The 25188-nt window shown below is 33.6% G+C and overlaps 1 protein-coding gene across 5 annotated transcripts in view; it reads right to left on the reverse strand.

Annotated features, from left to right (window-relative positions):
* Window positions 1-25188, reverse strand: part of MIGA1 (mitoguardin 1) — a gene marked incomplete at its 5' end in the record, with an annotated part of 92147 nt that overhangs the window by 24111 nt on the left and 42848 nt on the right. For 3 of the 5 annotated variants that reach the window (XM_081055974.1, XM_081055976.1, XM_081055973.1), the window contains one exon: window positions 5546-5655. In XM_081055974.1, the coding sequence (XP_080912100.1) occupies window positions 5546-5655 (110 nt within the window). The remainder of the gene's footprint in view (window positions 1-5545; window positions 5656-25188) is intronic. The other 2 variants (XM_081055975.1, XM_081055972.1) reach the window with 1 other exon arrangement.

Below are 25188 nucleotides of genomic sequence, written 5' to 3' on the forward strand. Positions count from 1 at the left end.
TGAATTATATCTCAAAAAAGCTATTATTTAAAAACAAACAAACAAACAAACAAACAAACAAAACGACTTTCAGAGAAAAAAGTTATGGTTCCAACCAATGCGTGGCAAAGGTTATATAGAAAAATCTTGTTAATCACTTTCACAAATGACTGACCTAGCTTAGAGAAAAGCCTATGCCAGGACTTGTTTTAATTTAAATAGGCAAGAAATCTTTCTGGTAATTCTGAATAAAGCTTTCACATGATCACAAACTGTTTAACTTCTTAAGAAGTTCTTATTTTCTTAACTTTTTCTTCATTAAAAGTTTTCCCTAATTTAAGTGCTTGACATATAGTGAATACAATTAAAAATAATTTAACATGTCTTAGAAAAGAATTTATCTTGGAACATTCACATTCTGAGATCATATATTTATACCCTAGAAGCATTCCTAGGATGTTTCTCAGATATTTAGCCCTTCTTGTGGTATTCATGCATTTTGTTTTCTATAGATTTCTTTTTAATTTATCAAAACTTTGTAACTTACAACAAATTTAAAGTGAGTACAATGAACATGTGGCAAAATATTTTTTAAAGTTGTATATTATAAAAAAACTTTAGGGTAATTAGGCATAGTGTTCTTCACAACAGAAAAAAATGCAACATGACTAGCAATTACTCTCCTTACAAAACCATCTGGGACAGAAGCATCTACAGAACAGGGAGGTAAAAAGCATTTGTCAAAATATCATACTTTTTTTTGATAAAAACAATCAACAAATTTGGTGTAGAAAGAATGCACCTTAACACAATAAAAGCTGTACATGACAAGTCCACAGGTAACATCATACTCAATGGTGATAGGTTGAAAGCTTTTCCTCTAGGAACAAGACAAGTGGGCCTACTCTCACCACTCCTATTCAACATAGTACCGTGTTTCCCTGAAAATAAGACCTAGCAAGACAATCAGCTCTTAATGCGTCTTTTGGAACAAAAATTAATCTAAGACCTGGTGTAATGTGATGTAATGTAATGTAATGTAATGTAATGTAATGTAATGTAATGTAATATAACATAATATAGACCCAGTCTTATTTTAATATAAGACCAGGTCTTATATAACATAACACAATAATAATATAATACAATGTAATATGACATAACATAACATAATATAATACTAATTTTTGCTCCAAAAGATGCATTAGAGCTGATCGGCTAGGTCTTATTTTCAGGGAAACATGGTACTAGAAATCCTACCCAGAGGAATTAGACAACAGAAAGAAAAAAATGCATCCAAATTGGAAAGAAAAAAGTACAACTATCTCTGTTTGCAACGTGATAATTATCTTATATATAGAAAATCCTAAAGACTCCACTAAAAAATTGTTAGAATAAATAAATTCAATACAGTTGCAGGATACAAAATTAATATATAAAAATCAGTTGAATTTCTATACACTAACAATAAACTATCAGAAAGAGAAATTAAGAAAACAATCACAATAATAGCATCAAAAGAAAATACTTAGGAATAAATTTAACTAAGGAGGTGAAAAAGTCTGTACACTGAAAACTACAAGACTTTGATGAAGAAACTGAAGAAGACACAAATAAATGGAAAGATACCCTATGTTCATGGATTAGAAGAATTAATATTGTTAAAATGTTCATACTACCCAAAGCCATCTATAAATTCATTGCAATCCCTATCAAAATTCCAATTGTGTTTTTCACAGAAATAGAAAAAACAATCCTAAAATTTGTATGGAACCACAAAAGACCCCAAATAGGCAAAGTAATCCCAAGAAAGAACAAAACTGGAGACATCACTCTTCCTGATTTCAGATTGCATTACAAAGCAATAGTAACCACACAGTACAGTACTAGCATAAAAATAGACTCACAGACGAATGGGGCAGAATCAAGAGCCCAGAAATAAGCCCTTGCTCCTTACTCTCTGGTAACCACTAAATTATTATCTGGTAACCACTAAACTATTGTCTGTCTATGAGTTTTGTTTCTTCATTTGTATGTCTTGTTCTTTTGTTGTTCTCAGTTTTATATCCCACATATCAATGAAATCATATGGTTCGCGAAGGGTCGTGGTAAATGAGGGTAAACGGAATCAAATATATGGGAATGGAAAGAGAACTGACTGGGTGGTGAACATACAATGGGGTGTATATAGATGATGTGTTACAGAATTGTACATGTGAAACTTATGTAACTTTACTAACAATTGTCACCCCAATAAACTTTAAATAAAAAAGAAATAAACCCTTGCATATAACCGATATTTGACGAGGGAGCCAAGAGTGCTCAATAAAGAAAGGATAGTTTCTTCAATATGGTGGGAAAACTGGAGAACCATCAAAATGTATGACAATTAAATTCGCGAACTTGTTGCAATGATGTTGCTAACCTCTTTTTTTTTTTTTTTTTTTTTTGCTATCTAAGGGATTATTCATTATGAATTTGTACCAATTGGACATACAGTTAACCGAGTTTACTATTTGGAAGTGCTGAAAAGGCTGCATGAAAAAGTTAGATAACCTGAACTTTTTGCCAACAATTCATTGCTCTTGTATCCCCACAATGCACCAGCTCACAAGTACTGTCTGTGAGGGAGTTTTTAGCAAATAAACAAATAACTGTATTGGAACACCCTCCCTAATCACTTTACCTGGCCTCCAATGACTTCTTTCTTTACCCAAAGATAAAGGAAATATTGAAAGGAAAACGTTTTGATGACTCTCTGGACATCAAGGGTAATACGACGACAGCTCTGATGGCCATTCCAGAAAAAGAGTTCCAAAATTGCTTTGAAGGGTGGACTAGGCACGGGCATTGGTGCATAGCTTCCAAGGGGAGTACTTCGAAAGTGACCCTAGTGATATTCAGCAAGGAGGTGTGTAGCACTTTTTCTAGGATGAGTGCGCGAACTTAATTGTCAGACCTCGTATGTAAAAAATGAAGTTGGATCCCTATCTTACATCACTCACAAATACTAACTTGAAATGAATTAAAGACTTAAACATAAGTCCTAAAAGAAAACAGAGGAAAAAAGATCCTTGACATTGGCAAAAAAATGCTCCTTGACAATGATTTTTTTGGGTCTGACCCCAAAAGCATAAGGAACAAAAGCAAAATAAACAAGTGGGACTACATCAAACTAAAAAGCTTCTGCACAGCAAAAGAAACAACAAAATGAGAAGGCACCTTATGGTATAGGAGAAAATATTTGCAAACCATCTATCTGATAAGGAGTTAATATTCAAAATATATGAGGAACCTATACAATTCGATAGCAAAAAAAACCCCAAACAATCCAATTAAACAATGGACAGAGGCTCTGAATAGACATTTTTCCACAGAAAACACAGATGGCCAGAAGATGCATAAAAAGTTGCTCAACATCACTAACCATCAGGGAAATGCAAATTAAAACCACAATGAGATATCACCTCACATCTGTAAGAAAGGCTATTATCAAAAAGACAAGCGATAACAAGTGTTGGCAAAGATGTGAAGAAAAGGGAACCCTGGTACACTGATGGGAATGTAAATTGGTACAGCTACTATGGAAAACAATACAGAGGTTCTGTAAAAAGTAAAAATAGAACTACCATATGATCCAGCAATCTCATTTCCGGGTATATATCCAAAGGAAATGATATCATTATCTTGAGATATCTGCACACCCATGTTCACTGCAGCCATTTTTCACAATAGCCAAGATATGGAAATAAGTGTCCATCAACAAATAAAAAAGGTGTGATTTATATATAAATATACATATATATAAATCATATATAAAATCATATATATATAAATCATATATATATATACATATATAAAAAATGAAATATTATTCATCCATGAGAAAGAAGGAAATCCTGCTACTTGTGACAACATGGATGGACCTTGAAGGAATTACGTTAAGTGAAATAAATCAGACAGGGAAAGACAAATACTGTATGGCATCACTTACATGTGGAATCTAAAAAAACCAAACCCACAGAAACAGACAGCAGAATGACTGTGGCCAGGCGCTGAGGGGTGAGAAAAAGGGGGACATGTTGGTCAAAGGGTACAAACTTCCAGTAAGAAGATGAATAAGATCTGGGGATCTAATGTACAGCATGGTGACTACAGCCAACAATACTGTATTATACACTTGAAATTTCCTAAGAGAATAGATCTTCAATGTTCTCAACACACACACCAAAACCGAAAGGTAAATGTGAGGTGATAGAGGTATTAATTAACCTTATTGTGGTAATTATTTCACAATATATACATGTATCAAATCATCACATTGTATACCTTAAACTTACATAATGCTGTGTGTCAACTGTATCTCAATAAAGCTGGAAAAAATATTTTAAAAAAAGAACAGAAAGGTAAGGCTATATATATTGAACTATAAAAGGAAGAGGAAATAGTTTTTCCATGAATAAGTAAATATGTCTATTGCAAACTTACAAGTACAAAAATACAAAGAAAAATGTAAACAATTCAGGAGATGACACTGTAAGCAGTAACTAAAATATACAGATACAGAAAAATCTTGAGAGGCTGAAAGATTATGGTTGGTATGGCTTTACTAAAGGCAGTATCAGACTTAGGGTAAAGGGTATTGGAATACCGAAAGCTTTCCACACTAGAGCTTGAATTTACACATTAATTACAGATGTGTGATACTGCCTATATTTTTAAAAACAGCATTACTATCCAAAATCTACCATAAAAATGAAATTATTCTAAGATAAAATTGGCTACATGTGATTTTTAAATGTGTTTTAAGTAGAAAAAATTTTAAAAAGATCACCACTTTGTAAGCATTCTCTTCTGATACAAAATTTAAATCTCAGTAGAAAAACAAATTACCCGTAAGTTTATAATTCAGATATCACCACTGTTTACACATTAGTATATTTATCTTGCCTTTTTTTCTCTAAATAATTATATACCATATGTTTTTCTTTCTTTTCTTATTATAAAATCACAATCATGCTTTCTATATAAAGCTTTATATACTACTCATTTCATTTAACATATGTTCCCAGGTCTTTAAAAATGATTACAAACATGTTTATGGAGCATAATATTTCAAATTATGGATGCTCCATAATTTGGCATTATACTGTTTCCATTTTTTCATTATTATTAAAATGCCACAGTGAATATTTTTATATATAAGTCTTTGAATCTTATCACTTCCCTGGAAAAACTATCTAGAAGTATAACTTCTGAGCTAAAGAATCTGAACAATTTTAAGACTCTTGATATAAGGTCAACTGCTTTCCATCAAGATACTTGTAATATGCCTCATCCAGAATCCACGGTATATGAAAGGGCCCATCTAAAGTATGTGTTTACATGTTCACCTCTTTAAAAAAACTATGAGCTCCTGTGGGAACTTACATTCATGTTATATTCATTTTTGTACCTATGTACCACACAGTAGCTAAATAAATGGCTACTGAACTGAATTACAGCACAATGGCAAAACTGTACTCTCCAGCTGAAAAAGAGTGAGGAACCTTCATTAGGAACATACATTTCCTACCTCTGCTGCAGAAGCAAAGGAGTCGGTTGATGCAATGCTCAAGGTGTCTGGCAGGCCAAAGTCATCCACATTCCCTTTCACAGTGACATCTGTATCTTTATCTTAAAAGTAAAAGATGAAAAGTTTAGAAATTGATATTCCTTCTGACTGCCATAGTTTATATTCTGTCCTTTTCTTCCTTTTTTCTTTCTTTCTTTTTTTTTTTTTAACTTCAGTATTTAGACTACTGGAATCTAAAAGGAAAACAATCATATCAATGGGATATAACCTGACAGTATTCTCAAAGTGTATGCATTGTTTAACTGATTCTGAAATACTGCCAAGCAGAGCTGAAAGTGCTATAAAGTAGACATTTTTGCTTTAAAAAGGGATTAAACTTAATTTCAGATTAAAAAAGCTTTTAATTATATAATAACTTAAATTCATGTATAATAACCAGAGTTACATTATGTACCATACATGGTAAAATACCAAAGACACTTTGAAACAGAGCAATTTAGTTGCAAGTGGCCTCGCTCAAATTGAAAGAACTGGTAGGTTCATTCAAATTAAATGAATTATGAATATAAAATGTCTGACTTATCACTTGTGCTATGGTGACCAATTATGACAATTCATGAAGATATGTCTGAATTCTTCAGTCTTTAAGGCCTACTTTAAAACACTGAAAAGCCAAAAATGATGAGATCTAGGTCCCTCATGTTTGCTCTGCTTAATTGAGAGTCAAATATAACTGCCTCAATGGTTTTAAAGGGCTGGAAAAGTTTAAATACATTTGCAAATAGTTAATCTGTCTTGACAGGCTACCTATTAGTAGCAAAATACAACATGATGAATGTGGGTGTCCATATTTTCACATACTATTAATATCAGTAATCTTTTAACATTAAATTTTCAAATAAGTACTGTACTTGCTTACAGATGTGACTACATTGTAGTAAACAACTGATACGATTCAAAATGTATCACAAGCAGGAGAAAAGAAAGAACAAATATATTCAAATTTTTCTTATTTTGATTTTCAATCTGCTAAATTTATCAGATACTTTATCTTCTTTCAAAAGAAGCCAGAATCTCTTTGGCTTTCATTCATCCAAATTTCTATTCCATAATTTTTCCTAAAATAAAGTTCATTACCTTTACCAGAAGTTTCCCAAGTTGCAAGAATAAAACCTCCAAGTAACAGAAAACACAGACATTTTGTGATTCTATACAGAAAGTGCAAAGCTTTTAAAAATCCAAACCGTTAATTTAGTTTAAACTCAAAAGTTTTGCAAACAACTTATATTCCAAATTCTAAGCCAAACAGAAAAGCAAATAAGCCCTAATTGGTATGAAGTTCAAATTCCTATTAAGTACCAAAAATAACTTTTTAATGTCAAAAATAACTTTTTGATATAACTATTTGATAACTATTTTTAAGTATCAAAAATTTTTATTAAAAATAAAAATATAAAAATAATTGCTTTTGTTTTTCACTACTTTACATTTGGTGGGACCATATTTAACAGTTTAACCATTTATTTTCCAAGTTTAAATAAATTATTGTTTTCAAATGAAGTTTACAACAATCCTTTTAAAGTACCTAACTTGTCAGCTTAAAATCCTTCTATTAATACGTGTTCTTTTAGAAACAATCCTTTTAAAGTACCAACTTGTCAGCTTAAAATCCTTCTATTAATACGTGTTCTTTTAGAAATTTAAATTTTTTCATCAAATTTGAGAACACAACAATATAATTGTTTTACATTTATAAATAGCTGTAAAACTGGTATTTTTGGAAACTCAATTATCCAGAAAATTTTTCATTATTCTCTTTTCAGTGCATATATGATTTTTAAAAATTCATACAAACTTTGAGATTATTTGTAACATTGATTTGGCACTTACAACTTTCAAACCATTATCTTCCTAATTATTTTCCATTGTTAGTATTAATTGTGCAAAAAGAAATCACAGTACAATTTTCATTTTGCCAAAGCACTTTTAAAGCAGGATTAAATTACAAGTCAATTAAGTTAAATCTTGGTTCCATATGCCTTTTGCTATTTTCAGAATGGAACACAGACATTTATCTCATGTCACTTTACCTTTGAGACATTACCCACAAGCTGTTAAAAGTCTGTTTTACTTCACTCAACAGAAACCAACCTCTCAATGTCATCCACATCAGTTACCATGATTGTACTTTATTTAAGAAAAAAAAAAAAACTAACAAAGAAAAATGGCTCAGAGGAACTGGAAAGATTTATTCATTAAATCTAACTTTGTAAACCACAGACCATACCTCTCGTTTCAGTAACTGTTATGATTCCTGGAATGGCAGTTTTATAATGATGAAGAAAAATAATACATCTGTTTTTTACATAAGCCCATAAAAAGTATAAAGAAAGAATATTGGGCAATATCTCAGACTGACTGCGTTCATACATCCAATTAAAATTTAAAATACTTTTTCTAAAAAGTAGCATCAACTTTTGATTGTGGTCAATTGAAAGACAAGGACAGTATGGAAAACTGAAAACCAAAGGCTTCATCTTAGTCAACATTTGCAGAAATATTTTCTTTTTTTTTTTTTTGTTGAGAGCCCACTGGCCCATGTGGGAATCGAACCGGCAGCCTTCGGAGTTAGGAGCATGGAGCTCCAACCGCCTGCGCCACCCGGCCGGCCCAAGAAATATTTTCTTACCAAATTTTTCTTAGAAGAAAAATATGCTAAAATCACAAAGAGATATCATTACACACCTACCAGAATTCTTAACTTGGAAAAAATGGTGATTTTTTTTTGTTAAGGATGTACAGCAATGAAACTCTCACGTACCACTGGTGGAAATGTTACTTGGTAGAATCACTGTGGAAAGTTTGGCATTATCTATGGTGTTAAAGTTCAAGACTACATTCTCTATGACCTAGCAATTCTATCTTTGCGTGTGTTTTACAGAAATGCATGCTAATGTGCCTAAGAATGTTCATAACATCACTATTTATAATAGTTTCAAACTGGGGGAAAAACCAATGTGCATCTACCAGAGAATACACCATTTGTAGTATATTCATACAATGAGATACCATACAACAATCGAAGTGAATGGATTGCTGCTACAGGCAAGAACGTGGATGAATCTCACAGTGTGTTGAGTGAAGAATCACATGTATGATTTCATTTGCACTGAAATTCAAAAACAGGCAAAACTAAACTATAGTGATCAGGACTACACATTTAGTTTGTAAAACTATACATAAAAACCAGGAAGTAATTGTCATGAGAAACAAAACAATGGTTAATTTGGGGAGCTAGTGAACAGGTATTGATTGGTAGGGGGTGCAAGGGGACCTTTGCGGAATTTGGTAATGTTTTATTTTTTTATTTACATGATAGTTATACAAGAGGGTGTGATAAATCACTGTACTTTTTTTGGTTTTGTGCACTTTCCTCTAAGAGTTTTGAAGGAAAGAAAATAATAAATCTATATATTTCTGGCCCCAAATGGCTGAAAGCAGAAAAGACAATGAAATATGTTCTGTATTTCAATGTTGGCAGTAAAGCTGCAAATTATTATTGGACAAGAATTGTATTCCCTGGTAGAGGAAGCATCTATAATGACGGCAGGTTAAAAAGTCAGAAGATCTGATGAGTCTGTTAAGTATAATAGCAAATTGAAAATAATTTATCTACACCCTATAGGGGAATACCACTATTACTAGTAGAGTCTAATGCCACTAATACACCACTCACAATCTTTTTTCTCCTAGCTCATCAATCTTTCTTTGCTATTCAGTGATTGGTTTAGAATTTTAAGTGGGAATGTTTACCTGGGGATAATCATCTATTTGCAGAAAGACGACACGGAAAATAAGAGATGCTTGCAATTTAATGACAACAATAAAAATGTAATGAAATTAATACACATTTATTTTACACTTATACTTGCCAGAAACCAAGTGATATGCTTTATACATAAAATCTTATAATACATACTCACAATAACCCTTTGAGGTACGTAATATTATCTTTCTCACTTTATATATCAAGAAGCTAAGGTGCAGAAAAGTTAAGTAACTGGTCCTTACTCACACAGTTAAGAAACGGAATGGCAGGATTCAAACCCAGGTCATCTGACACCAGATTCCATGCTATGAAACTATGGAACTGTGGTGTCTAGTCTGGTACCGTGTTTCCCCCAAAATAAGACTTGGCCAGACCATCAGCTCTAATGCATCTTTTGGAGCAAAAATTAATATAAGACCAGGTATTATATTATATTAGACCAGGTCTTATATTAAAGTAAGACCGGGTATTATATTATATTATATTATATCATATTATATTATATTACACCCAGTCTTATAGTAAAATAAGACCGGGTCTTATATAAATTTTTGCTGCAAAAGATGCATTAGAGCTCATGGTCTGGCTAGGTCCTATTTTCGGGGAAACACGGCAGCTGCTAGCCACATGTGTCTACTGAGCACATGAAATGTAGCCAGTCAGACATGAGATGTGCTCTAAGTGTAAAATACACAATGGATTTTGAAAACCGTGTACCAAAAGATATAAAATATCTTATTAATATATATTGGGTTTAAGAAAATATATTATTAAAATCAATTCCACCTCTTTCATTTTACTTTTTCATGTGGCTGCTAGAAAATTTAAAGTTACATTTGTGGCTCACATTATAATTCAATTGGACAGCGAGCGCTGGTAGAGCATTCCTTTCTCCCATCTTATCTACAGAGCAAAGAGCATACAAGTTCTTTAGAGGATTCAGATTCAACTCATATTTTTTGAGTGACTATTATGTGCTTTCACAGACTATTTCATTTAATATAAGTAACTGTTAAACAGAAATAGTTTAATTACGTTTGTACTAGAATGCTTTATTGTAACTCGAACAAAAAGGCCATTTCCTAATCAAAGTTTTCAATGCTGCTTGTCTATTTTTCAAAGCTTTCCATAATCTCTATCCACCCTACCTATCTAATTTTGTTTTCTATTAATTACTAAAACACCCAGTAGTTTTAGTTGAGTATATTTACTGTACTCCCACTTGTAAAGCAATGCAGTGGGTAAAAGCTTGGGCTTTAGAGTCCGCCAGCAAGCATTTGGATCCTGATCCACGCTTTGGCATTTACTATCTGGGTAAACTGGGGATAAAAATATTGATTTCATAGAGATGTCATAAGGATTAAATAAGAGATTTGTGGAGGCACAGTTCTTGCTACATAGTAAGTGCTAAATAATTTTTCGCTAGTATTATTATTGCCATATGTATTCTTATTCAAGCTTTTGGTTCCTCTTGCATCTTCTCCAACATACAAATTTCTCTTCTTCTGCTCCCTTGGCCCAGGGGACCCAGGAACACATATTGCTTTATAATACACAGCTCAAGTACTATTTCCTGCAAGTATCCTCCAAAAATTAGCTAATTTGTTGCTTCTATGCAAGGCAGTACAGCAAAAATGTTGGGTTAGGAGCTATGCAGCCTGGATTCAAATTCTGACTCTGCTACTTATTAGCCGTGTAACCTTGGTTATGTTTCTTATCTTCTCAGTTCCTCAATGTTTTCATTTGTAAAATGGGGGGAAAATCTACCTCATAGAGTTATGTGAGATTAAACAAGTTAATACATGTAAAGTGAGCATTCAGTGCATGTTAGCTATTCACGTTATTATGTAAAAGGTAAGTATGTACCATTTAACAAACCAACTGAATTTTTAGTTAACTATTGCCTGACTATGTAACCTGTCTATCCAGTTGAACAGACATAACTTAAGTGGATGAACTTTCTTGTGTTTTCTTCCCTTTTTTTTTCTGAAGTTTTCTACAGTTCTCAATAGAGCATGGAACACATTGAAAACACTTAAACATTTGTTTATATAAACTAAATAAAACTTGTTATTATAAACTGACCATCTTTAAGACATGAAAATCCCTAACTTAAAAAGCCTCTCATGTATTTCCTCGGGTTCATTTTGCCTGTTATATGACTTCAACTTATTTTCAGAGCCCTGTTTACATTCTCATGTTTCTAATACCCAGCCCTAATTAAATTTATGACACTATCTTCTAAACCTGAAATATGCAGCTTAAGCCCCTTAATGACTCATCATTAACATCCAATTGCCTAAAAGAAAGCTTTCCACATAACTGGGTGATTAAATATAAAAAATGTGCTATCAGTTCCCACACAGTGACACTTGGCCATGTAGTTCTTTTTTTCCCTAACATTTTAAAACAGTAAATCTAAAATATTTAAAAACATTTTTTTCACCTGTCTCAAATACCCAGAAGTCTTAAAATATTCATGCATAGACATAAACTATGTTTTTCTTTGGAAGAACATCGAAAGTATGCTTACTTATAACTAAACAGTCATATATTTTAGGCCAAAAATCTGACTGGATTCAAGCCTTCCTCCTTCTTTCACAATCTCCTAATTCGCATATTAAGTTTTTTCCAAAGCAGAATTTGTTTTAAAGTTAAAAAAGAAAGAAGGAAGGAAGAAAGGAAGAAAGGAAGGAAGGAAAGAAGGAAGGAAGGAAGGAAGGAAGGAAGGAAGGAAGGAAGGAAGGAAGGAAGGAAGGAAGGAAGGAAGGAAGCAAGGAAGCAAGGAAGGAAGAAAGAAAGAAAGAAAAGGAAAAATCTAGAAGACACTTCGGGCCTGGAAGCAGAACTTCAGGCCTAGATCTGCTTCTTTAAAGCAGTGCAAAGCGGTGTTCTGTGTCTGTCACTTTGCCATCCCAAGGCACATTCTATTCTCTGTCGCTTAGAAGGCATCAGGTTCTATTTTAACCTCAGTAGATTCTAGTGGAGATTCCAAAGATGCCAGTCTTCTTTTAAAATCTAGGCTGTCCACTGTGGGTTTTGTAACACCAACAGGAAAAGGAAGCCTGCCAAATGTCTCAATGTCATCTGACTTCTATGTCAGCAGCTACTCTCCAGATGATTTTTAGCAATTTAAGTATGATTTGGAACCTTGTTGGTTTTATTACAAATGGAAAAGTTCCTGCTGCTGACAAGATAAGCTATTTTCCAAATAGAGTCTGCTATAATCTGGTAAAATAAACAAGAAATGTAGAAAATATTGCTGCTGTTTCTGTATCTTGTATGACTATCTGCCCCATCCATACTGCAGATTTTTATTGACTTGTTTTAAAATGCTATAGTATAGTTTGAGAGAGAAAAAAAGTTGAATATAAAAATCAAAAACACCAGTTTCAGAAAGTGTAAGAACTAAGATATATTTTCTTGATTTTCTTCTCAATGTATCTTAATATTGAAAAGAGTAACAATGAAATCCACCGAAACAAAAGAATTCTTGATCAATTCTTGATGTGTTGACTTACACACATGTATTATGTGAAATAATACATGTAAAAACAGCCTGCTACTAGTATAGCACTACCCAAAAGGAGATTTCCATAACAGTTGTCTCTGGCTTTCCCTGTTTATCACAAATTCTTATATGCCATGATGGGCCAAAACGTATCCCATTTCCCCAAAAATAAGACTGGGTCTTATATTAATTTTTGCTCTAAAAGACACATTAGGGCTTATGTTCAGGGGATGTCATCCTGAAAAATCATGTTAGGGCTTATTTTCTGGTTAGGACTTATTTTCGGGAAAACACGATAACAACGATGATTTGTAACTGAGAAACACAGCTGCCAATGCAAAATGAGAAATAGAAGGAAAGAGAAAGGAGTAACGGTGTCTTCTACCGTTTTTTTAGAAGAAAGAAGTGATTAGATAACCCAAAGTGAGCAAAATGTAATTAAGGTTAGCTCTGCAGTTAAGAAACTTTTAACAGGGCCACCGAGAATAGCTGGTCACTCCGTACACTACACGAAGGCCCCTGGCCAATGAGAGAAGTGGGAGCAGAAATCCAGCCAATATTCTGGGCCTGCATCTTCCTGGAGGAAGGTGAACCTTTTTCTTATCACAAAGGTACCTTTCCCAAGGAGCTATATGGGCCTTTTTCTAAAGCACACAAAGGCCTTGTATGGGTGAGTGAAGGTCCTGGACTTAGAAATCCAAGACCTGAATACAAAAGAGGCAAAGGCAAGCAGCAGGATTTTCTGTTGCTTCTGGCACCCCAGCAGTTTTCATTATACTGCTTTTACCTCTGAACCTATTTTGACTTTGCATATGTAACACCAGTTAGGCTTCATTTTGTGGTATTATTAAAAACTTTGAAACTAAGATTATAAGCTTTAATGCATGGGAGGCAATTACTAGGCCAAATTTCTCATATGTTCTGCAATTTGCACTCTGTATATTTAGAGGTCTGAGTATACAAGTTAAGCCTGTAATTCATGTCACTCACTAAAAATAAACCCTCAGGGAGTTGATCCACTGACCACAGTGATTGTGCACAAAAGGAAAAGGACAAAGTCTTAGAGGGTCAACTCTGGGCTGTCTGACATTTGACTCAAGATGATAGGTTGAGGTATTTCCTCTTGCTGCCAAGTTTTTTACATATTGCTAAATGTTCTATCTGGCTGCTCACCAAAAATGAAGAAGAATGTCTCTCTAGTGGTCAGGAGGTCGCACTTTATAGCTTTTTCCTATTCTCTGCCAGAGAATTTGTAAAATCAGTGCTAGGCTGGAAAAATCTCTAATTTTCCCTTATAGGATGTCTCACTATCTCAAGGAAATCCTCTGAACAAAAGAGAAGAAAGACAAAATATTTATACTGTGCCAGTCAAGCCTTCCACAATCTCATGCAAACACATAAATGTGATCATGACTTCTTATAATTCTCAGTGGCTCCTTTTTGCCTAAAGGTACGAAACAAGGACCTTCATGATTTATCTCCTGTGCACCTTTCTAGATTCCTTTCCCACTACTCTCCTACATATACTGTGTTCCCAAGACATATTAGACAACTTATAGTTCCCTACGCAGGCTCTGTTATACACCTTGATCCATGTGGTTCCCTCGGTTTGGAATGCCCTTTTCTCAATTGTCTTCCTGGTGGACCATCTTTCTGCAAGTGTCATGCTTATGAAGTCTTCCTTGGGCCCTCCAATGAATAATCCTCCAATGAATAATATGCTTTTCTTTGGTGTTTCCATAGCACTTTCTAAACACGATAATATAGCACTTACTCCTATGCTATGTAACTTTTAATGCCTATCTCCCAAACTACTTTGTGTTGCCTAAAAGCAAGGATGAAATCTTCTTCAGCCTTGTCTCTCCAGTTCTTATGCCATGTTTGCCATATACAAGGCAATCAAATGTTTGCCAAATAAATATTCCAGGCCTAAGATTCTATGAGTTCATTTTGCTAAAAAAAAAAAAAAAAAAAAAAAGAAAAAAAAGATTATAAAGAGGCCTAAACACATATATGAAATATGCAAAGCAATGCTCCGAAAGCTATGAAAATTCCTCGTTTGTTTTTAGGGGATAAATTTGTTCCTACACATCAGTATAAAAGAATCTCAAAAGTCCTTTGCTTCAGCCAAAAAAAAACAACATTTATCGAAGTTATGGCTTCAGAGTTGCCTGCTAATACTACTGTGGCAAATACATACTATTTTTTACAGAAAATGTAAGCATGAAAACTATGAAGCCCAATTAATTGTAGAAGAAATCTAATGCAAGTATAGATTAATAAACCTGAATTTTATTTATATAAACCGTATCAACTAAATAATGTCCCCAAGAAACTGTGAGCAAGCTTCATTGGGTGTTAATCAGGTATATTTTTACATTGGTATTAAATTCAGCAGTTTGGTCCTGCCCTAATAGCCTAACCAAAGTGAATAAATAATAATCTTGATTTCTGTATGTATTGATACTGAAATAAACTATGAAACCACGTAATGATGAATACTCTGCACGATATAAGAGAAGTCTCCTAAAGTATAAATCATTCCTTGATGTTAAGTTTTAATCCCATATTCTACCCATCTCTCACTAGTGTTTAATGACCAACTAAAGTCTAATTTTTACCAAAATAACTCGTATAACACTAATTTCTGTTTAATATGAAAGATAAATATACTGTTATTGTGTAATATTTGATATGTACAAAAATCACATATATACCATTGATGCATACTTTGAATCAAAATACTACAACAAATATTTGTGAATCTACCACCCATTTACAGCCATTTTTCAAAGTTTACCAAATTATTTACTTAAAAGGCAATATACTCATGCAGAAAACAGTACTGTACATATCTTCTTTCTACCTGCTACTCATATGGGTCTACACCTGAATTATAAGAAGTCATAGATATTCAGATATTTTGGCAAAAAACAGCAGCAGACAACCAAAGATTAACCACATGTGCCCAACCAGATCTGTTTACTTTTAAGTTCTTAAGCTGTTAAATAGCCTAAGGGCACTTCAGTTGAAAAGAATAGGAAAGAATGGAGGTGAGGAGGAAAACTTAAAAGGAGGGTCTTCTGCTTTATGTAGGGAGCTCAGGCTCTGAGTCTTTCGAAATAGCTCAGTACTGAGGTACATACTAACCTATATTGCTGTCTAACTGCTTCATAAGTCTTAACTGGCCAATCAGACCAGAAGCAACCTGCAGACAGGGTTTTAGCCCTTATTTCATCTGAATTTCATCACAAGCAAAGCACACGATAAACAGTTCAATAGTCAGGTTGATTTTTAAGCTACCCTTTGCCTCAGCAGGCTCCATGAGTCCCTGCCATAACTCTCCTGCACCTTATTGGGAGGCTACAGCAATAGGGGCCCAGTCTTTGATTCTGTGTGGTGGGTCCTCCTTTCTACACAGCTCTCTTCAGAGGCAAAAAGGCTGTAAGAATCTACCCAGAGCAGTAAGATATGGGGTGGGGGGTAGTATGAGTTGGAAAAGAAATATGTTATCATCCACAGATATGTGGCCTAAATAAAAATTCCAATAGAACCTATAATAAATTACTGGTGGCAGAACTAATACAAGTTCAGAAGGCTTGTGGATAATATTCGAAAGCAAGTGTCAACATTTTAGAGACCAGCAACAAAAAATTAGACAACATAAATTTTAAAAGATACCATGACAACAAAACTATAAGGGACCTAGGAATAACGATATGTAAGACCTCTATGTAGAACATCATCAAAAATTATGAAAGACATAAAAGACTTAATTAAATGAAGAACCATAGCACGTTTATAGATGAAAATATTAATGCTATAAAAATGTAAATTCTCACAAGCTGACCTACAAATGCAATGTAATAATCAAAATCCCAAGAGAGGTTTACATAAAACCTGGCAAGCTGTCCCAATCTTCACATGGTAAAATAAGGGCTAAGAAGAGTCAAGGCAATTCTTAAAAAAGAATATAGCAAATGGACTCAGCCTACCAAAGTCAAGACTCATAAAACTACAAAACTATAGTAATTAAGACAATATGAAGCCAGTGTCTAGAATAAAATAGAGTCCAGAAAAGATACATATATAAGGCAACTTGACATATATGCCAGAGGGCATTTCAAATCAGTGAGAAAAGGATATATTATTCAATGAACTGTGCTGAGGTAACTAGTTACCCAATTCTTAAAAAAAAGTAATAATAACAATAATAATAATAATAAACATTTATAAAAACCAGCTCCTGGCAGATTAAAATTCTAAATATGAAGAGTAAAACTATCCAAAGAAAAATACAAAAGAATTCTCCTTATACATTCTAAACAATACACAAAAAGCCCAACCATAAAGGAAAGATTGATAACTGTGGTAACATTAAAATTAAAAATCTTGGTACAACCACAGAAACCTTAAACAAAAGAAGGATCTGAGAAAGAATTCTAAAGAGTTATTTTGTGCTAATAAAGTTGAAGACCAGCATAATTGGTAATCCATCAATTCCATATCTATAGTAGTGGCTGTCATTCTTGCATATCCATGATCCAAAGTAAGAAATGCATTATGAGTGTGTGTGTGTGTGTGTGTGTATTGTATAGGTATATATGTATGTTATATGTATGTGTATATGCATTACAGATAAATAATGCATTCACATATGTGTGTGTATAGTATATACCGGGGATGTCAAAAGTGCACATTTTAAGAGATGTTATCTATGAATTACTTTTCGAAGTTGAATTAAATTACGGTAGCAATGTGTAATATGACATTCGCTCAAAAGATGGTGTTAATCAAATGAATGCTAGCGTCATTCATTGTATTACAATTTTAATACAATTTTTCCCTTTCTTAAAATGTGTATACTTTTTTTGGCACTCTGTGTGTATGTGTGTGTGTGTGTGTGTGTATAAATTTTTTTTTTAAATGTTGGCTACAACCCACTGAGCTGATTTTAGGACCACTAATAGATTATACTAATAGGTTATAACCACAGTTTAAAAACCTGTCCTAAATGAATGTCTATAAATGTGCACAGAGACCCATGTAAGCATGTTCACTGGAACATGATATATGTAAGTGTAAGTACAGGTTTATGATACAGAGCAAAATAAGTAACTGGAGAAAACAGAATCAGGAAAAGGTTCATAGGTGACTTCAACTGTAACTGCAATAATATAGTTCATTATTTTAAAAATCTGAAGCATGTATCGCAAAATGTTAGTATTTGATAAAACTTAAAAAAAATATTCTCTATATTTTTATGCTTGGCTTTTCATTTTGTAGTGAAGAAAAAGGCATGGGAACATAAAAATACAAAACAAAACAAACAAAACACCAAGCCTTACAGCTATAAAGACTTAAGAATTCTTTATAGAGAGGAAAAAGAGAAAGGAATAAAAGCACCAGTAGTTTCTCCAATTTTTATATAGAGAAACAGACCTACTGGAAGCAGCACTTTAACTATATATTTAAGGCTAAAATAAAAACAGCCATAAACCATACATTATATTTTCCTCATATCCTTTGAAGAAATTTGTTCTGGCTAAATTTCCACTTAACTAAAAATAAAGTTCTACATTTAATAATAAACTAAAATTATTACACCAATTTTCTTAAATTTTATTGCAGAGACTCTTAGTGCCACCCGTCTTATCTATCCACCTATCTATCCATATGTCTACCATCCACATATTACTTGAAGGCCTCTTAAACAGAAACACACATGAGAATCACCTGCTGCACTTGAAATACAAATGTATTTCCCAATCCCAACCCCAAAGTTTCAAATTCAGTATATCTAGAGCAAAGCCTAGAAATCTATGTTGCTGAAAAGCTAACAAAGGTGATTCTGATAAACATCTTGTTAAGTAAGACCCATAAACCTACTGAGTGTCTATACTACAGTGAAGCCACAGTATCAGGCATTGAAAAGAATAGAATTAAATATTCCATCTGCCCACAAGGTGCTTAAGGTCTAATGTAAGAGACTGGACATGTACATAAATAATTATAGTGTACTGTTGAAAGTAACCGATGCCACTGAGGATACCATTAAACCACCCATAACTTCCTATTCATATGGGACTTCCACTCCATTCTCCAGGAAGAAGCTATGCTGGGTTAACACTTTACGTTGCTCCCTTCACTTCTTCATTTGCTCCTCCTTGTGGGAAGAGTAATTTAGCCAATACTGCCTAATATCAGGCAGACAGAAAAAAATGAGGTACAGTCATTGTTCACTGCATAGTTCTGGATGTGCATTAGCATTCGAGCACTGTCTCTCAAGTCTTCTAGAGAAATCTCTAGGTCTGCAAACCCATCACTTTTGTGCTGGATCTCCTCCTCCTGAGCTAGACAAGTGTTGGCAGGGATTATAAGGCAGGCAGGGAATCCTTATGCAGCTGGCTGAGTAAATGTGCTAGGAATTTGCTCTGCATTCTCAGCTCTTTTCCAAAGAATTTTTTTGAGGGTAAAGGAGGAAGGTATATGAAGCCTTCACACATTGTCCAATGCAGCTATTAGTGAAAAAAATTCAAAATAAAGTTAGTGCTATGTCATCATCAATACGTGGCTCTTCTTGTGTTCTCAATTTATCCAGAACAGTGACTGATGAATCCTAAATGGTACCCCTAGACCAAAAAATGCCATTATTATGCCACAGAGAAAGGTATGAGAGGTTTCCTCTGGCTTGAAAAGCAAAGAAAAATGCACAGAGGAAGTCATTTTAGAGAGTACTGTATTCTATACAGAAAATGGTTCAGAGCATGTTGAATTATGCAAAGGAACAGCATCAGCAAAAGAATGTAAAAAGAAAAACAAGGAAAATTTACTAAAAACCTGGAGTTGATTACACAACTGAAATCTTAGGGAAGAATTTCAGTTCTGGAAGAGACCTTATTTCGTTTGGCTGGAGTATGGGGGGGGGGGGAGTAAAACAAACAGGATAGGAAAGTCATCTGAGAATCTGGCAGTGATGATATGAGAGCTCTGTACCAAGAAGGTAACTCCGAAATGAGGTATAGCTGTACCAGCAGGGAGTAAGACTGGAGGCAGGAATCCAATTAGGAGATTATTAAATCCCAGCAAAACACAATGAGGTTGCAGGGGAAAGAGGAAGAATGAGAGTTATATTATGGAGGCAGAATCAACAGAATTCGCTAAATAATTTGGATGTGCTGGCAAGAAGGATTATCTCCATTATGTTTTTGTTTTCCTCCTATGTACATGGCAAGATCAGGGATCAAGGAAAAGCAATAATCTTAGCTATATCTAGAATAAATACTTTTGCAAAGTAGCTGTCCTTCAGATGACAATTTCCTTTTCTAACATAGAGAAAAAGTAGATTTATAAAGAGCATCTTTTTTACTTTCTTGATTAAATAACTTTAAACATGGCTTATATGCCTTGTTTCAGGAAATGAAAATTTGTTACTACTATCATATGAGAAAAGTCAATAAATTCCCAGAAATAAAATGAGTGTTGTCTGGAGAATATGACTGAATAATATCATTGTAAAAAAAGTTATGACCATGTGACATCCATCTACCCATAACCATGCAGTTTTAAAATTATCTTAGAATAGGCCTCATAAAAATGCTAGAATATAACTACAATGTAAATACAGAACAAGTGTTTACCATGTGCTTATACTAAAATACGATACACATGTTATCGCATTTCATCTTCATAATTCTATAAAGTTGATCCTAATGTATTCCTGCATCTTACAGATGAAGAAGCTAAGTCTCAGAAAAGTCAAGGCTTACTTAGGGTTCATAACTAATAAGAGTGGTAGAACCAGAATTTAAATCCATGTCTGTTTAACTCTGTTCTTAACCACTAAGCTAGACCACTAAGCTATAACTGAAATCATATTGGAGTTTTTTGGTTGAACCTTCAAAAATTACAATAACAAAATTATAAATTAATAAAGGCAATTTAACAATTCTCTGAAAAACAAAGTATAAATAAGCATAACACTTCTAGATGCTATTAGCTAGAAGAACTCGTACACTAATGGAAATTTACACTATTGATATTTCAAGTCTCTATGATTAACCTCTATACTCTGTCTCACTCTGAGTTACAGTAGCAGGTGTATACAAAACATGCCAGAAAAAGAGTCGTGACCTAAATTTAACTTCCAGTGCTGGGAGCAACACAGAATGGCAAATGTGAGTCATTGGCGTCTAATATGTAGATAAAATGTGCTGCCCTCTAGTGGTTTCAACATCTCGCATTTAACATTAAACAGTCTTACAAGTGAAGGAGGAAAACATTTTTTAATTACTAGAGAGTTTAAATCTTCATTTCATTTTATAATAAGAGGAATAGAATAAATAACAATTGTTTAAGCCAGGAACAAACTTTTGTTGTGTAAGAGCAAATATAGATATATCCAATAAAGGTTCACATATATGAACCTGTATTGGACATTTAGATCCAATAAAGGTTCACTAATTCAGAATGGTTAAGGAAATACCAGTACAGAACAAATGGCAAAAGACAAATTAGAGTATACAGGGTAGTGACACTTTATGCGAGGAAATTTATGCCTTAAAATATAATTCACACCCTGCCTAATTCAAACCTTTCTTCTTATAAGAATAAATGTAAAGAGAGGTTGAAGTACATTACAAGTATTTACTGTATTTATTTTTCAAGAATAGTTTTAAAGCACAAAAGTGACTATAACAAAATCTGTTTTTAAGAATGCTTTAAAACAAAGTATTTGTAGTAAGGTGTTTTGTATTACTGTCACTTGCTTTCCAAACGCCAAAAATATTTCCTATTTTAACCCAGATGATAACTTGGCTTAGGAGTGCATAGAGTGGTTATGATTTTAGAGCCAGGATGCCTGAAGTTTTTTATTTTTAAAATAAAAATACTCCTCCTTTAATTCTGCTCTTTTATTTTCTCAGCATAAGTTTCAGTGTTTCCAGCATGCTCTGTACTAAATTAATAGCAGGAGCATCAGCAGTTATTTGATCTTAGTTTCAGTATTTGCAACATGTAATTTAACGACCACGTGGATGATAATATTACAAAATATAAAAACGATTGTATATTTAACAATGAAGTAAAAATAACAGCAAAATAATCACTAAAACCACTTGCAGAAGAGCCTATGCGTGTAAACAATAGTACGGTTCACAGATACCGACAAAGGATACTCAGTATTTCTGGTTACCAGCTGAAGTGGCACCCCCTAGAGTAAACATAGTTTATAATTCACCAGGCCTACCAGCTGTGGAATTAAGTGATTCTTGATGAATTCTGTTTTTCAATTTTGGGAATTTGCATTATTTAAAATTTTTAGCATAAAGTGCTATTTCCCACTGTCTCAAATTCACGAAAATTCACTTACTTAAAATTAGCTTCTAGAGAACTGTACTGTATTTTTAACAGCTTTATTAAAGTATAATTTACATACCATAAAACTCCCCCTTTAAAAAAACCCCTCCCCCTTTTGAAGTGTAAATTCAATGAGTGTTAATAAATGTACAGAGTTGTACAATCATCACCATAATCCAGTATTAGAATCATACTATATGTTCTTTAAACTGTTATTAACTTCACCTATCTAAAGTAACCAAATAACTCGTAATACTAACAACTCAAAAGTTTTTTTTAAAAAGAGAATAGGTATAAGACTTTCAATAAACACATTGTAATCTAAAAAAAAAAAAAAATGCTAAGAATATTTTAAAAAGAATCATTCTGAGAATTTAAACTGTCCTATAACCTTGTCCACATGTTAACTTGGCAAACTACTCTACTATAGACAGTACAAATGTAAAATTAAGTACTATTTATATTTTGAATTCCAAATTAGTGAAGTAAGTTTTGCGGAGGCTCTCCTATTGTTAATAAAACCCGAAATATGTGCCTTCCAAAACTAATATGATTTGCACGTGAGTTTAAAACCATCCATGAATACTTGATGGCAAATACCTACCTGCAAAAATGTTCAGCACTGGCAATATTTCCAAATATAACATGAATTAATATTAGTCTCTTTTTCAAAATTTTTTTTACATTTTGCTAAATTACTAGTTAAGTAGATACATAACATACATTTTAGTATGACATATAATAAAGTATTACATGACCTCTTCATGATCAAGATAAAAAATGTGAAAGTGGAATCAGTTCAATTTATAGTTGAACAACAAAGTGTCTTAATAATTCTTGGTGAAACTAATATAATATTGTATGTCAACTGTAATTCAAAATAATTTTTAAATTAAAAAAAAAAAGTAATTCTTGGTGACCTAAGGTAACTTTAAAGTGTCATGCCTCAGATCCGACTCTGGTCCTGTCCACTTTAAGATATGATATTGTGATATAAGAATTAATATATGTTTATCAGGGTTCTTGGCGCAGAGGTCCTAAAACCCTTGGAATTTCCTAAGTAATGAGGGTGAGAGGAGCACTTTTCATTATTCATAATAAGCCCCTTTCAACCATACCTCAGTTTATGCTAATAAAGTGGCTCTTGAAGACTGGGGGATACCAGGGGAACCAACCATATGATTAGAACTTTCGGTTCCAACCCTGACCCTGAGGGGAGTGGGACTGGGGATTAAGTTAATCACTAGTGGCCAATGATTTAATCAATCCTGACTACATAATGAAGCCTCCATAAGAATGCTAAACACAGGGTTCAGAGAGCTTCCAGACTGGTGAACAAATCCAGGTGCTGGGAGGGTGCTATGTCTGGAGAGGGCATGAAAGCTCTATGCCCATTCCCTATACCTTGCCCTATGCATCTCTTCCAATTGACTGTTGCTAAGTTCCATCTTTTATAATAAACCAGTAATAGTAAGTAAAGTGTTTCCCTGAGTTCTGTGAGCCATTCTAACAAATTATGGAGCCTAAACAGGGCATCCTAGGAATCTCCAATTTATAGGCAGTTGGTAAGAAGTACAGAAGGCCTGTACTTATGATTGGCATGTGAGTGGGGGGCAGTCTTGTGGGGTTGAGACCTTAACCTGTGAGGTCTGTACGAACTCTGGAGAGTTGATGTCAGAATTGAATTACATTGTAGGACACCCAGTTGGTGCATGTAAAGAATTAGAAAATTGCTTGGTATGGAAAACCGACACATTTGGTGTTACAAATGTTAAGAGTAGAAGAAAACAAGTTTTCCTTTAAGCACTTTTTGTTAATGGTTTCAGTGAGAGCATTGATGACCAACCAGACCTAACAAGCCAAACTAGACAGTGATAGAATGCTGAGGAGGATGTCCACTCAAAGTCTAAAACTATCTTAATTCAAGATGGTGACTCAGAAACGACAATTTCATAGGAATACTAAATATAGCATCTAAATCATGGGTCCAAAAAAACAACTGTGCAAGAACAAATGAGAGAAGGTGTAGCTTAACAAATCTAAAAATAACAATAACAAAGAATGTAATAGTTTTAGTTAATCACAAGCTTAATATTAGCAATGTTATAAAAGTTAATGTAGTACTTAGATTTTTGTTATTACAATGTCCAGAATTTCTATTTCATGATGGTAGATGGAGCATAGGCATATTTACTTTTCCCCAAAGACCCATTTAAAGTGACAGAAAAAATTTCTAATGAAGAAAATTAAAGCATCACTGGAAAACATGAAAAGGATACCAGTAGACCAGAAATTTTAAAAAATACTTTGAAATTTGCTAACTTCAAACAGGTAGAATAAGAACAAGACAAAAAAAAAAAAAAAACATAGCCTAATATCCAAAGGTAAATGATGGTTCTTCAGAGTGTCCCAGAGAAAGTCCAAATTCCAAGCAAATAAACACTGTTACCCTATTCCTAGCATTTTATATGTATTACTTCATTTAATCCTCATAATTACTTTATAAAACAGGTACCATATCTCCATTTTTTAGATGAGGACACTGGGCTTAGACAAGTTATATAATCACATAGCTAATAAATGATAAAGCCAGAATTTGAACCCAGTTTTAGTTAGTCTGAATCTCATGTCTGTACTTTTGGTTCCAGTCATGCACTGCTTAACAACAGGGATGTCTTGCTAGGCGATTTCATTGTTGTGGGAACATCAGAGTTCACTTACACAAACCCAGATGGTATAGCCCACTACACCCCTAGGCTGTATGGTGTAGCCTATTGCTCCCAGGCTACAAACCTGTACAGCATGTTACTGTACTGGATACTGTGGGTAATTGTGATACATGATAAATATTTGTGTATCTAAACATAGCTAACATGGAAATGGTACAGTAAAACTACAGTGTAAAACATAAAAAATGGTACACCTGTATAGGGCACT

This window comes from Rhinolophus hipposideros, assembly GCF_964194185.1.
Source record: "Rhinolophus hipposideros genome assembly, chromosome: 8".
NCBI classification, from domain to species: Eukaryota; Metazoa; Chordata; class Mammalia; order Chiroptera; family Rhinolophidae; genus Rhinolophus; species Rhinolophus hipposideros.